Genomic DNA, 15417 nt, shown 5'->3' with positions numbered 1-15417 from the left:
GGAAAAAAGTAGCATTGTATAAATGAATCTTAATGAAGGAAAATTTTATATATATCATATACCAACAATACAAAATTAATTGTTTCACATAGATGATAAACAGTGTACAGAAGAGAAGCAACAACAGTGGCTAATTATTATAAATAACAGGCACAGTGACATTAATGTAAACTACCTCTATCATTGGTGCAACAATTCAGCTATCCATAACTTGTGCATCATCATTAACACATGTTTATTATTTTTTGTTTTAATGTTTTCTACACTCCACACACTTCTTTTGAAACATCCAATGAAACAAATAGCTCCTCCTTCATTTGCAAACTGCAAAGAAGGTGAGAACAGAAAAAAGGGTGGTTGTCAGAACTGAAGTACTGATAAATTTCACATTACATCAAACTGTCTTTTCGTAAGAGCAATAGGAAGGAAACTCTAAATGGTCTGACAGCATACAAATAAACACACTTTTATCTTGTAAAGTATTTGAATGGTACATCTTTATTTAGATCCTGTATATTCAGAGACAACCACATACAGGAAAAAGAAAGGATTTCCCAAAACACACACTGCTTGAAGTATGGTCTACATTTCTTATAAATATTGATATTTACATATATTATATACAGTGATTATCTTCAAAGCAGCAGGTATTTATAAATATATTGCTCTTTTTCCACTACGATGTAAAGGGACTGATTTACACTGTTTCAACAAGTGGAAGAAATATATTCCTGAAACAATATATATACAAAATATACATAACTTTATATATTAACAAATGTGGAAACTAATGGTGAATAAATTAGCACACATGAAGTAACTCTGAACAATAAAAGCACACTGAAATAACTAAAGTGAGAATATTGTAGTACACAAGAGTAAACAGTCAGAAACAGGGCACTGTTATGCAGAATCAGAAACTGAGGAAACAACACCACAATAAAAGAATAAAGTGCTATAAAATAAATCACAGGTTTACATAGCATTTAAGCTCAGTAGAAAATGAATCAGGTGGTGAGTGGTACTCCACAAATTTACAGACAAATATACTGCCTTTAGCATTTGGGCTAGAAGGCACTATTTAGAGCAGTGACACTCCAGAACTAAAAGAGGCACAAAAAGCGTGAAACAGTACGTGAAGGCACTCGACGACAGCACGTGCCTGCCACTACAGGTAGAGGAAGTATTTACAGCGAAATTCCAGCTTATTATGCTGAAGCCTTCTTAGAACACGAGAGTCTTACGACTGTGATTTACGAAACTAGTGAACGGAATGTCGGCACGCCGTGCACCGTGTGAGGCAGTCAGCTTTGGTGATACTGCACTGACGTCTCTAGAGATGGCAGGAAACTGCCAAATGTTGACAACATTTCTGTACGAGGATCTGAATTTTATTTGTCTGTTGCAGTGTGCGTTTCTCCTAATGATCGTGCAGTTACTCTGGTGCCTGGACAGATATTGTCATTTTGTTTTTATTTTGCACACTGCTCATCACATGTGTTCTGTGATGTCCAATGTCAACAAAAAGTGTCAGTTTATTTCTCATTATGGTCAACTGTCTTCTAAAAGTGGAATTTTACATGCCCATAGATAGAGCAGTCTCAAATTAGTCTAGAGTGATATTTGGTGTAAGTATGTGTTAACAGGGAAAACAAAACAGGAAGAACAGCCAGTAGTGAATCAGGGAATGAGTATCACTGCTCCCGTGTCGGTGTATCGTGCGAGAGGCGAGATGACACCCCACAGAGGGAGAGAAGGAGGGAGTCGGGTGAGAAACAGTTACGGGTACGAGGAATAAAACTGGGGGCCAAACCGTAGTAAAATATAATCCACGTTATTGCATTAAAGGTGCAGAAAATGAAACACCACACCTCAGTCAAAACATCTCAAATGTTGTAGCAGTACAGGTACGCGTCCGCTAGGTCTGCTCTCGAGCAGCTGATAATGACCGATAGTGACATATCGGTAGATATTTGTTGGCCTAGTCTCCCTTTCCTGACTCCTGGACTTCTGGTTATTTTCTGTGTTTTGCTGTCCCTGTTATAATGTGCATCATTCAGCAGGATACTGCACTGGGCTAACTCTGGACTGCACTATTGAATGCAAACATAAAATGTCACTCTAAAAAACAAACTGACACTTCCCGTCGACACCGAGCGTCGAAGAAAACTTGTGACGAGCGGCATTTGTTTGGGCCGACTCAATTTACACGTCTGCAGAGACAAAGCTACAGATACGTGCAAAAATGCCAGAGGTAACGACTCTTAGGAGAGGGCATCTTATGTGGCCACAGTTTTCATTTGGCTTCAACAACTACTATGTAAGTGTAATGACAGAGAACAGGGAGGCTACACCAGCTGAGGGATATTGCGAGGACCCCATCTGTGTGTAACTGTCTGGCAAACTCCGAGCATATCTACTGTTGCACTGTTCTTTTTATTGATAATGTGTTTCACTATCAGTTTGTTTAGAATACACAGCTAATGTTCTACCCATTTATACAAGAATTAAAGACGTGTGGTGCAAGAGAGTTTAATAATACACATACAGTTTTCTTTTTCTATGCAGATAACTGGATGAATACTTTTGGCAAAATAATTGTGGCACTGAAAAATCTGTAAACTGTGAAAAGACAAATTGGCATACAAAATACAATGGAAATTCAGTTGGTACAAAAAATTCACTATCAGTCTCAAAGGTGCAGAACTAAGAACTTTACACTATAAAACAGATTGTCAATACGCAGACGGTTCGACAAATCGCTTGCGCTTGCGGTACGGATTCTGTGTGGATGTTCACAGACAATAAATGCACAGTGCAGATTTCTTCCATTACAGCTGCAGACGAGGTCACCGACACCGGACATTAAACTGTGGCTAAATCACGCAAATTAGCGACGAATCACATTTAAATGGTGCACTTTCGATAAATGAGTTCCCATCTTCAGACCGAGTGTACTAGTATCGTCACAATGTTAAAAGTAAACAAGTATGCCTCTGGCACAGGCATACACGTCTGACGGAGCCACTAGGGGACGAAGAGTGCCACTCTTAGGGTAAGGCGGAGGCTGTCGGGTCTGACATTTCGGTGTCTAATGTTTGTTAGCTTTTGGTATCACCTACATTCTCATACAGGTCACCTGAGAATAGACACTCCTACGGCCTTAACTTCGTGTGCATTTGAGTGTCTGGGTGGTTGTGTGTGTGAGTGAGTGTACATTTACTAGAGAAAGAGCGAGAGCTCAAAAGCTATTGTAAATACAGTTTCTTGTCGTGTATTTCTGTGCACGACACATCACTCAGCTATGGGAGAGGAGTTACCTTTCCTGTATTTTATGTATTATTCCACACAGGAATTTCCAGTGTAGTTACAAAACTCCCTTTCGGGAAGATGTCATTTCGTACATGGTTTATCACTAATAATAAGTGATCGAGACAAAGTTTAATTCTCCAGTAAATACACAGTGTTTCTGTATACTTAAAACACTCAGTTTCAAGTAAATGCCCAGATTAATTCCCAGTAAATGAGAAAGTGCAGTCGAGAAACACACTCTCGTAACGGATACGTAGTGCAAAGGAGGAAGGACCTGAGGTGTGTGTAGGAAATGATTAAATATCATACAAAAGGTGAAGCTTCAAGTTATAGCAGAAGAGACCAAAAAAGGCAATTCTGGCCAGTACAGAAGGTAGTGAAATGATATACAAAATTCTCACATGAGTATTGACAACTCATAAGAAGAGAGAGAGAGAGACAGAGAGAGACAGAGAGAGAGAGAGAGAGAGAGAGAGAGAGAGAGAGAGAGAGAGAGAGAGAAGGTGGCTGTGGTGCCGACCAGCTGAGATTCGCAGTCAGAGCGTGGCAGGGACCACCTCGAGCCCCGTCCCACCACCTCCGGTCTGCCGGCTTCAGCCCGTCACATCGGGCGGCACCCTCCGCTACGTGCCGCCGCCCGGGGCCTGCCACGCGCAGCTCGCCAGCAGTTCTACCAGCTCGATATCTTCGCTGCCCGCGGCATACGCGAGGCACGTCCTGCCCTCGTGGTCGACGGCACGGACGTTTGCATTGTTCTGGAAAGGAGAGCTCGAGTAAACTCGCTGCAGAAACGGTAAAATAAATATCGGGAAAATGCTTCGACAGTGGATACGGTAAAGAAAGGGAGTCACATTTACTATTAGTCTTCTTACTTCACATTTCAGAGGATCAAACTCTTGTCAATGAACAGATTTATTTTGATTAATAAGGTGCGGTTATATTACACAGTTCTTCTACGCACTGAACTATGCAGAGTAGGTCTAGTAAGATTTAAAACATACTGAGAAGATATAAAATGATGATACAGCCAACAGAGAGATGGGGAGAGCACGTGCAGACCTCGACAGAACTGTCGGATTGTTAGGCTCACGATTCCAAATTATTTCTTATGCTGTGCAGCTTGTGGCACATTTTACCAGTCACGTGCACACGTTCTAGCTTTTTGAGTAGATATACTAGTGGTTTACGTAAGTAATGATGAGTGGGTCCTGGTTGTGACCAGTCTGGTGTGTGGGCATATTTAATTGCAGCATTGAAATCAGTAGCTAACACACTAGTATTAGAACATACATGATATAGTAAGAAATGGCTGCTGTAACACAAAAATTATGAGTTACTTGTTGATGTAAAAGACTTAGCATATTGGTGGTGATGGAGAAAAATCACAAACTCAAATGTTAAGTTTGAAGTTAAGTTTGAATATTGCCTAATTTTTGTTGAAATACAAATATATACCTTTGACAGAAATGTTGTTATTTATGAAGAGTAATTATTTTATTTATGAACTACAAGATTATTTATGTCTAGTTCATCAAGAAGGGTGCTTTGAGAAGATTCATTTTACAAAATTCAACTCAAATGTAGCCAAGAGATTTAGTTGGCTACAACAGATTTTATTTTCTATCAACAATATGTATGCACAATGAAATATATTTCTTGAAGGACAAGATAAAACACACTCTAAGGGGAACAGAAGGAGAAGGGGGGGGGAGAGGAAGGGGGGGGGGGAGGGAGAGAGAGGGGTGGCGGGGGAGGGGTGAGAGAGAGAGAGAGAGAGAGAGAGAGAGAGAGAGAAAAGTTGAAAACATTACAGTTTCAGAACAACTGTACAATTTATTCGAGAGAACACGCTTCATGAATTGAGCAAATCAGTAACATGTTGATCCATCTTTGGCCTTTATGCAAACAGTTATTCTGCTTGGCACTGATTAATAGAATTTTTGGATGTCCTCCTGAGGGATATCGTGCCAAATTCTGTCCAACTGCTGTGTTAGATTGTCAAAATCCTGAGATGGTTGGACCCCCTGGCCATAATGCTCCAAACATTCTCAACTGGGGAGAGATCTGGCACTCTAGCTGGCCAAGGTGGGGTTTGGCAGGCACGAAGGCAAGCACTGGAATCCCTTGCGATGTGCAGGCAGGCATTAACTTGCCGAAATGTAAACCCAGGACGGCTTGCCGTGAAGGGCAACAAAATGGAGTGCAGACTACCGTTAACCGTGACGTAAAGGTGCTGCAGATGACAACCGACGGGTTCTCGCTACGAAATGTAACGGCACCACAAACTGTCGGGTTGTACGACAGGCGACAGTCAGACTGGTATACCACTGCTGTCCGGGCACGTTCAAATGCATCCTCAGCCTGGAACCTCATCGACTGGCCTCGGATTGTCTTCACCGACGAGCCCCGCTGCCTAGTGAGGGACGGATCTAGAGTGCACCAAAGAATAGTGGTATATCGACCTGACCGTCGCTCGCCACATGGCTCGATCGGCACGAGTGGTGGTCTGCAGTGCTATTTCTTATCGTAGCAGGACTCCTTTGGTTGTCATCCACGGGACCCTTACATCGGCACATCACATCGACGATATTCTACACCTCATTTTGTTGCCCTTCATGGCGAGGCAGCCTGATCTTACATTTCAGCAAGGTAATGACCACCCACGTGTGGAGAGCTTCTACTGCTCGTGTTCGTACTTGTCAAACCCTACCTCTGCCAGCAAGGTCACCAGATTTCTTCACAATTGAGAATTTTTGGAGCATTGTGCACAGGGCCCTCCAACCGACTCAGAATTTTGCAAGAATTTGGCATCTCAGAATGTTGATAGAATTTGGCACGATATCCCTCATGAGGTCATCCAAGAACTCTAATCAATCAATGCCAAGCCAAATAACTGCTTGCATAATGGCCTGAGGTGAACCAACACATTATTGACTTGCTTTATCTGTGAAACTCTTTCTCTTGAATAAATCATCCAATATTTGGGACACTGTAGTTATTTGCTTGTTTGTACACGTAAATTACATCTACTGATTTCCATCCCATTTGGATAATTCCTCTGTGGTGCGTCATTCTTTTTGTGTTAGGGTGCAAACATTACATTTTTATGGTAGTGGCACTGTCATTGTGTTTCAATAAAATTACTAATTCTCAGAGAATATGGCACCATTTGGGATGGGACAGAAGTGCCACTAGAGTGTGAGAGTGAAATGACACTTTCTTCAACTATGACCTCTGCTTGCAACAAGTAAAAAATCTGTTGCCTTTGAAATATATCAAAATGAGCAACAAAAATCCATGACCAATAATGATTCTTTGTCAATGAAAACAAAACACATCTGCTGCAACACTCTCTTAAACTACAATATACTTTAGACAGAAAAGATCCAGGCACTAGTTATAACAAATGTAGGATCATCTAGAACAGGGTTAAACAAAACACATCTGCTGCAATACTCTCTTAAACTACGATATACTTTAGACAGAAAAGATCCAGGCACTAGTTATAACAAATGTAGGATTATCTAGAACAGGGTTAAATATAACAATCCAATAAATAAAAGACAAAGAAAAGAAAAGGTTCTGAGGAGCAAAATACAAAACAAACAAAAACCATCTGAACGAGTATTCCATCACTGACGAAGAGAGGGCAGGCAGGATGGAGAGAATGGAACCCCAGAGATTGCAACACTACATGCGTGATGTTTTGCCATTATGTTGGCACACGTGCTAGTAGATGTCATGTAAATTTGCTAGTAGATGTCATGTAAAATTGCGAGTTGACTGTATGCAGTCATTTGAAGCATTTGTGGTGCTTATGATGCTGCTAAAAATGGAAAAAATCAAATATCATACATTGGTTAAATTCTTCGTAAAAGAAGGTTTAACCGTGACCAAAATTCATTTGCGGCTTTTAAATGTATATTATGGCTCTTCACCTTCAATTTCCTCTGTGAAGAATCGTGTAGCCAAGTTTAAACACGGCCACAAACACGTCCGAGATGATCCTCGTAGAGGACTAAAAAAAGTTGTATGGAATTGATAATGCTCTAGTCATATCAAAGGAACATGTCGGTTACATCTTGCAACAGGAACTGAACGTGAGAGAGCTTTGTGAAAGGTAGGTGCCGCATGTGCTCACTGCACAAATGCATTCACACAATACTTTCTGGAAAGTGCTCAGTGAATTTTAGAAAAAACAGCAGTGTCTTTTCTATTAATACATAACAGTGAATGAAACTTGGTTTCACCACTACACACCCAAATAGAAACAGCAGTCTATCCAGTGGACAGAAGTCAGTTCTTCAGCATTACAGAAGGCAAGGACAGTGCCATCGGTGGGAAAGTTCGTAGAATTGGTGTTCTGGGATGTGAAAGGAATTTTTTTGACTGACTATTTTGAAAACACCATAACTGGGAAATGCTACTCTCAACTTCTAATTAAACTAAGTGCAACCATTCGTGAAAACAGACCCAGCTTAAAGAAGGAAAGAATCATCTTCTATCATGACAATGCACCTGCACACAAAAGTATCTTGGCAAAGGGGAAACTAAGGGATTTGCACTATGAAATGCTGGAACATCCACCCTATTCCCCAGATTTGGCTCCCTCGGATTCCCCTATTCTCAAAACTAGAATTTCCTTGGCGGTCAGGACTTTTTGTCCGATCGAGAAGCCACTGTGGCTGTAGATGAGTGCTTTGCAGCAATTCTGAAGAGACGGTACAGGGAGGGGATCGTGTTATTGGAATACTACCCAATGAAATGTACTGATATTAGAGGAGATTATGTGGAAAAATACAACTTCTTTGAAAGCATAATTTGTCTTTTTTTTTTCAGACCACGCTATTAGATTAGTTGAACATTTTAATGATAATTGGGCACCTGGAACATGACATCTCAAGACTTGAGAGCTGCACTAGTGACACCTACACATAAAAAGGAGAGAAAGGTGTCTGCAAAAACTCATTACTGTCTGCAGCTACTAAAGTATGGGCTACAGTCCTTAAAGGAAAATTATGAAATAAAGTAGAACAAAAGCTCGGAGAACAGCAACATAGGTTTATGAAGTGACATTTTTGTCAACACACACACACCAGCTGCATTAATTTCGCTGAAATAAAATTAATAGCTCAATGATCATGAAATCGACGATGGTGCAATGACAAGAAATCACAGTAGTGAAAATTGCCCAGACTTGCTGCAATTAAAAATTTTTGGAAAAAAAAAGAAGAGGAAACTGTAGGGGGCACTGACTGTGTCAGTTCTAAAAGGGTACTCGGGTAGCCTAACTGACACTGTCAACCGCTCGACATGGGTTCAAATACTGATCTGGCACAAATCTACGTTTGTTATGATGTGTTCGCAGGTTCAATTCATTTATCGAATGTATATTAATTCATCTTAATATGAGGATCATTCCGAAAGAAGTGCCCCCTATTTTTTTTTTTTTTTTTTTTTTTTTTTTTTTTTTTTGTGACTTTGGATGTCCACACCAGGTGTCACTGCTCGGGCCTTCCTCTTTCGTCTGCGGGTGAAGCACCAGCAAGTGGTTCCGTTGCACCAGCAGAAGAGTGTTCCAAAATGGAGTCCGATATGGACGTGCATATAAAACGGCAATGTGTGATTTAATTCTTCACTGTTGAAAAATTGCACCGATTGAAATCCGTCGATGCTCGCTAAAGGTGTATAGAGACAATACGATAGACATGAGCAATGTGAGGTGATGGGTATGGCTTTTTCAAGGTGGTCAAGAGAGTGCACATGACAAGCCACAGCCAAGTTGACTCTGAACAGCTGTCATCCCTCGCAATGAAGAGCATCTCGACCAACTCATCTGTGCCGATTGGCAGATAACAACTGGAGAATTGTGTGCAAAGCTGAATTCTGGTTGTAATGTCTTGGAAACAATGTCAGAACATCTCGGTTATCGCAAAGTCTGTGCGAGGTGGGTCCCGCGGATGCTTACGGAAAAACAAAAAATTCATTGAATGGAAATTTGTCAGGACCTGTTGGACCAGTATGAAGCTGAAGTTGACAATTTTCTGAATATCATCATCACTGTAGATGAGATGTGGCATCACAACCACGAGTTACACAGTTCGTGAAAATGGCAACATGAAAATTCTCCATCCAAGAAGAAATTCAAGACACAGCCATCTGCAGGCAAAGTGATGTGCACAGTCTTCCAGGATAGCCAGTGTTGTGGTCCTTTTGAATGTTCTGGAGCCTGGAGAAACTGTCAATTCAGCAAGCTACAATATATGACACTGACTACTTTCACCTACGACACGATAACGCCAAGTCCCACACCAGTTTGACGACTGTGCAATTCATTGCAAAATTTTGCTGGACCGTCTTATGACATCCACTGTACAGTCCAGATTTAGCACCTTCAAACTTCCATCTCTTTGAGTCTCTGAACGATGGATTATGTGGAGAATTTTTCAAGCGTGGCATGCAGACTCTGGTTCACCGTTGGCAAAAATGCACAATGAATAGTGGTGAGTATGTGGAAGTAAATAAATCATGCTAATGTGCTACACTCCTTAATGTAGCAACCCTTGCATAGGATACTCATATACAGTATGAGTCATCTACTCCTACTGGTGAGTTTTATGCAAACTGCGAGACCTTCAAAAACCACATTCAAGATTTTCATATTCTCTCACTTACTACGTGCAGACTGTTAGTCTCACAGAAAAAGGAAACAGGACCTTTTTGTAGGAAATTCAATGTAGTATATTTTTTACTGGGATATGTTTTCACTGCATCATGATGCATTTCCACTGGAAGCCATGGTTTTTCAGTTATTCAAGAAAAACACACTTGAAAGTGACTTTTGTATGTTTTTCTAGAATGATTTGAGAACTACATCCTCCAGCGAAAATGTGTCCCGATACAAAATTTAACTACGTTAAATTTCCTACAGAAAGGTGGCATACATTGCTCCTGTAGGACCAACAAAGCTTGCACATGGTATTTGAAGGCTTTGTGGGTTGTATAAAATCCATCTGCAAAATGATTTATGTGATTTCACATGACAATATCTTCTACACGAATGAAGCTAGGAACTTAATAGGAGTTTTAACTTGTGCATCAAAAGTCAAAGTTCACCTCAGCTCCAATGGTAAGCTGTCGGTTTGTACGATTACCGGCAGGAGTCTCATTTGTGCAACTCACTCACTTGTTAGGAATCATTTATGTGGATATTTTGGAGATCTGGCTTTTTCTGCAATTGTGAGAACATGTCAAAAATGTGAGGATGAAGTCCTTCACAAAGGCTCTGTCGTATAAAACATTCTCGGACTTATTGCAGCATCAGTTCAGGGTTAAACTTGATGCAGACGATGGGGGTAATTGTCCAAAGCTCAAGGTGTTGCCCCGAACTGACATGGCAAGAAATCCAAAAATGTTTTATAAATGCTGAAAATATAATTTTTGAATATAATGGAGCACTGTTGTACTGGTAACAGCAAGTAAGAGCATTCTTCAACAACAAGCTGTCTCAACATTGGATCGGTCATAATGCACCATTGGGCTAAGCGAGTGCCTGATCTCCAGACTGCAATGTCTGTTCCTGACAGTTAATGTGTAACTTGACCCAGTCCACATCCTTTACAGCTCTCCTCCACTGACGGAATTGTTTAGACACGATGTGTGAATGGAAAACTGCACTCATTCCTGTATTATTTTGTGCAGCCCTGCAATGCATACAGATAGTAAAATAGTAAGGTGGTGAGAAATACAAAGAAGTAGCAATGTCCAGATAGATACAGTTCTCTTTAATGATGATGCAAGTATTAATATCAAGCTTAGCTGTAAAACTTCAACAGTTGAAAAAGTAAATAAAATTTTCTTCAAAATTAATTACTGGTTTTCTGCTAATGGTCTGTCACTGAACTTACACTCCTGGAAATTGAAATAAGAACACCGTGAATTCATTGTCCCAGGAAGGGGAAACTTTATTGACACATTCCTGGGGTCAGATACATCACATGATCACACTGACAGAACCACAGGCACATAGACACAGGCAACAGAGCATGCACAATGTCGGCACTAGTACAGTGTATATCCACCTTTCGCAGCAATGCAGCGTGCTATTCTCCCATGGAGACGATCGTAGAGATGCTGGATGTAGTCCTGTGGAACGGCTTGCCATGCCATTTCCACCTGGCGCCTCAGCTGGACCAGCGTTCGTGCTGGATGTGCAGACCGCGTGAGACGACGCTTCATCCAGTCCCAAACATGCTCAATGGGGGACAGATCCGGAGATCTTGCTGGCCAGGGTAGTTGACTTACACCTTCTAGAGCATGTTGGGTGGCATGGGATACATGCGGACGTGCATTGTCCTGTTGGAACAGCAAGTTCCCTTGCCGGTCTAGGAATGGTAGAACGATGGGTTTGATGACGGTTTGGATGTACCGTGCACTATTCAGTGTCCCCTCGACGATCACCAGTGGTGTACGGCCAGTGTAGGAGATCGCTCCCCACACCATGATGCCGGGTGTTGGCCCTGTGTGCCTCGGTTGTATGCAGTCCTGATTGTGGCGCTCACCTGCACGGCGCCAAACATGCATACGACCATCATTGGCACCAAGGCAGAAGCGACTCTCATCGCTGAAGACGACACGTCTCCATTCGTCCCTCCATTCACGCCTGTCGCGACACCACTGGAGGCGGGCTGCACGATGTTGGGGCGTGAGCGGAAGACGGCCTAACGGTGTGCAGGACCGTAGCCCAGCTTCATGGAGACGGTTGCGAATGGTCCTCGCCGATACCCCAGGAGCAACAGTGTCCCTAATTTGCTGGGAAGTGGCGGTGCGGTCTCCTACGGCACTGCGTAGGATCCTACGGTCTTGGCGTGCATCCGTGCGTCGCTGCGGTCCGGTCCCAGGTCGACGGGCACGTGCACCTTCCGCCGACCACTGGCGACAACATCGATGTACTGTGGAGACCTCACGCCCCACGTGTTGAGCAATTCGGCGGTACGTCCACCCGGCCTCCCGCATGCCCACTATACGCCCTCGCTCAAAGTCTGTCAACTGCACATACGGTTCACGTCCACGCTGTCGCGGCATGCTACCAGTGTTAAAGACTGCGATGGAGCTCCGTATGCTACGGCAGACTGGCTGACACTGACGGCGGCGGTGCACAAATGCTGCGCAGCTAGCGCCATTCGACGGCCAACACCGCGGTTCCTGGTGTGTCCGCTGTGCCGTGCGTGTGATCATTGCTTGTACAGCCCTCTCGCAGTGTCCGGAGCAAGTATGGTGGGTCTGACACACCGGTGTCAATGTGTTCTTTTTTCCATTTCCAGGAGTGTATATACAACACAATACATGCAATTCAGTACTGCACAAAGCCCAATCATCATCATCACCACCATCATCTCGAGCAGTTTCCAGTCCCAGGCTGGGTCCATCTGGCACATAAGCCTCGCCATCATTCTCTTTTCACTCCGGTCCAGTTGTCGCCTCTTTTTTTAGGCACACACCGCCACACCTTTTGGCCATTTATCCCTCTGTCTTCCTCTCGGTCGTTTCCTTCGCATCTCGACTTCGTGTGTCTTCTCGAGAATCCTCTTATTTTCCATTCTCTTGAAGTGCTCGTACCGTCTTAGCCTTGCTATTGCTATCCTGCTCAGCACGATTTGCTCTTTCACTATTTCCCTTACCCTGTCTTTCCTCATCTGGATCCTCCTTGCTAATTCTATCTTGCTTGGGAGGAGCTTCACTTCCACAACTTGTAATCAGCTTGCATCTCTTTTCTTCATTATCAATGTTTCAGATGCATAGGTCAGTAATGGAATGCAGTAATTTCTACATATTACTTCTTTACTTTTTTGTGGGACGTCTTTGTTCCAAAGAAGGCTCCTAACACTTTGCAGGAATGCTTCTGCCTATCTGCAACATTCTCTCTGATTCCTCTCTCATTTCTTCCATTTTCCTCCATCACACTTTCCACATACTTGATGCTTTCCACCTTCTTCTACTCCTCACCTCCAATCCTTATTCCGCTAGTTTGTCTATCTTTATTTCTAGATTTAACCAAGATTTCACATTTGTTTACATCAAATTCCATTCTGTACTGTCTCACAGTTTCTTCCCAACCACACCACTTAAAAAATGTGTGACAGTTGTAATATATCAGAATGAGATTCATTTAGTTTACTACTCAGTACAATCCTCCAGTTAACTACTAACTGATCCATTGCTATGAACACTGCAATTTCACAAACTCACTATCAATGCTTTATTATTCAGCACTCAATTTTGTAATGGAGTGCAAAAACTTAACTGAATTTGTAAAACATGTTATTTTTATTCTAAATTTGTATTCTGTTAAAAAATATCATGACCCCAATTATACTCTATCCTACAATATTGCTCTCATACTATCATACAGTGACGGACTGTTCACAGTATGATACTTACTTTCATACACACTCTGATCATTCTGTAGTATGTTCTTTATACACTAACAAACGAGAAGTTTTACTTAAGGAGTTATAACAAGAGATGATGCATTTTAATACCAAATGACTATATATGCTCTAGCTGTAGATAGTGGCTGGTAATGCCTGAAACTGCCCTTTAAAAAAAAAAAAAAATTGCGGTCAGCTTTCGTCAACACTTTTATGTCCCAAATAACCGTCACATATGTCAAATCTGCAGAGGACCCGAGCATCAAAGGTTTTCAACAACACTAGACTCACCCAGACGAGGAGCTGCGCGACGGCGAGGTTTCTGGTGGCACAGGCGAGGTGCAGTGGCGTGCGTAGGTCCCGCGCGCTCACCGTCGCATTCACCTGGTCAGGTGTCGCGTGCGCCAGCAGCAGCGCCAGCGTCTTTATGTCACTCCTGCGGGCAAGGTCACACAGTGCGGAATGTCGTGTCACTCAATTCTCAATTAGTACAGTGTCTTCTGTTAAACACTTGCACCGAGAGGCTGCAGTCATTGCCTAATACTGTACACTCACGTTTTGGCCCTATCTGCAGAGGTGAAACACTCACAACTGAGTGGAAAGAGCAAGTGGCTCCATATTTGTAGGTGAACTGTGGCTGCATACAAGGCACCATAATCTGTCACACGGTGTATAATGCCTCTGTCTGAAGAGCAACACTGTCAGGGCAATAAGGTACCCAACCGTCTTCCAACGGGAAGAGAGATACTGTTAAAATGTTTGGTGTAGAGGACAAATAAAGTACGTGAGCCAAAATACTTATAAGAAGGGCTCAATTACTTATAGTCGGCTTTTAAGAAAAATGGTTACTGCAATAAGGAAATGGAACAAGCCCTGCATCCAAAAATAAATATTTCTGGGACTAATGAGGAACTAGGACCACCAACAGGGAAACTTTTTCTTCCCTCCATTAACAAAATTACTGATCAAATCGAGAGGCTTTCATGAAAAAAATTATACTGTTTCAGTCATTATATATTAACATTCATTATCAAACATGTTTTGGCAGCATGCTGCGATCACCAGGAGCATTACAGTTACACGTACATTATATTAATCTGAAGGATAATGAGGGTTATTTGCTGGGTCCATATAACATAGATAAATTTTAAGTCAAAAATGATCAGTCAAACATGGGAATAAAACAATTCTCAAGGTGACGGAGTAAATATTTGAATTTTTTAGATCTGTAAAAGATGCAAGCCACACACTGACTACAGCTGGTGTGTAAAATTCTGAACAGTTGTGGTCAAGTGTATATTGGAGCCACAAAAAGGAGAATCGATACGTGTCTAGCCAAACACAAGAGGAAATGTCAGTTTGAGTAAGCTTTACAAGAGGGCATCACGAATAAAATTTTACGAGAGTAACATCTTAGCAAAGACGATGCATTATAGAGTGCTCGGTCGGTTTTGGGAGAGGGGCCCAAACAGCGAGGTTATCAGTCCCGTCGGATTAGGAAAGGATGGGAAGGGAAGTCAAAGGAACCATCCCGGCACTTGCCTGAACCGATTTAGGGAAATCACAGAAAACCTAAATCAGGATCGCCGGATGCAAGTTTCAACCACCGTCCTCCCGAATGCGAGTGTAGTGTGCTGACCACTGCACCACCTCGCTCTGTGATGTATTTTTGGGC

The 15417-nt window shown here is 42.3% G+C and overlaps 1 protein-coding gene across 1 annotated transcript in view; it reads right to left on the bottom strand.

The window, feature by feature from the left end:
• Positions 1-2854: 2854 nt before the first annotated feature.
• Positions 2855-15417, bottom strand: part of LOC126109555 (centaurin-gamma-1A) — a 333594-nt gene continuing 321031 nt past the window's right edge. Inside the window, exons 16-17 of the mRNA XM_049914570.1 lie at positions 14034-14178; positions 2855-4067 (exon numbers count right to left, since the gene is read on the bottom strand). Of these exons, the coding sequence (XP_049770527.1) occupies positions 3936-4067; positions 14034-14178 (277 nt within the window). The 3' untranslated portion in view covers positions 2855-3935. The remainder of the gene's footprint in view (positions 4068-14033; positions 14179-15417) is intronic.

The sequence above is a fragment of the Schistocerca cancellata genome, chromosome 12 (assembly GCF_023864275.1).
Source record: "Schistocerca cancellata isolate TAMUIC-IGC-003103 chromosome 12, iqSchCanc2.1, whole genome shotgun sequence".
Taxonomy (NCBI): domain Eukaryota; kingdom Metazoa; phylum Arthropoda; class Insecta; order Orthoptera; family Acrididae; genus Schistocerca; species Schistocerca cancellata.
Note: the sequence above shows the minus strand (reverse complement) of the source record. Positions and strands in the feature narration are given on the sequence as shown.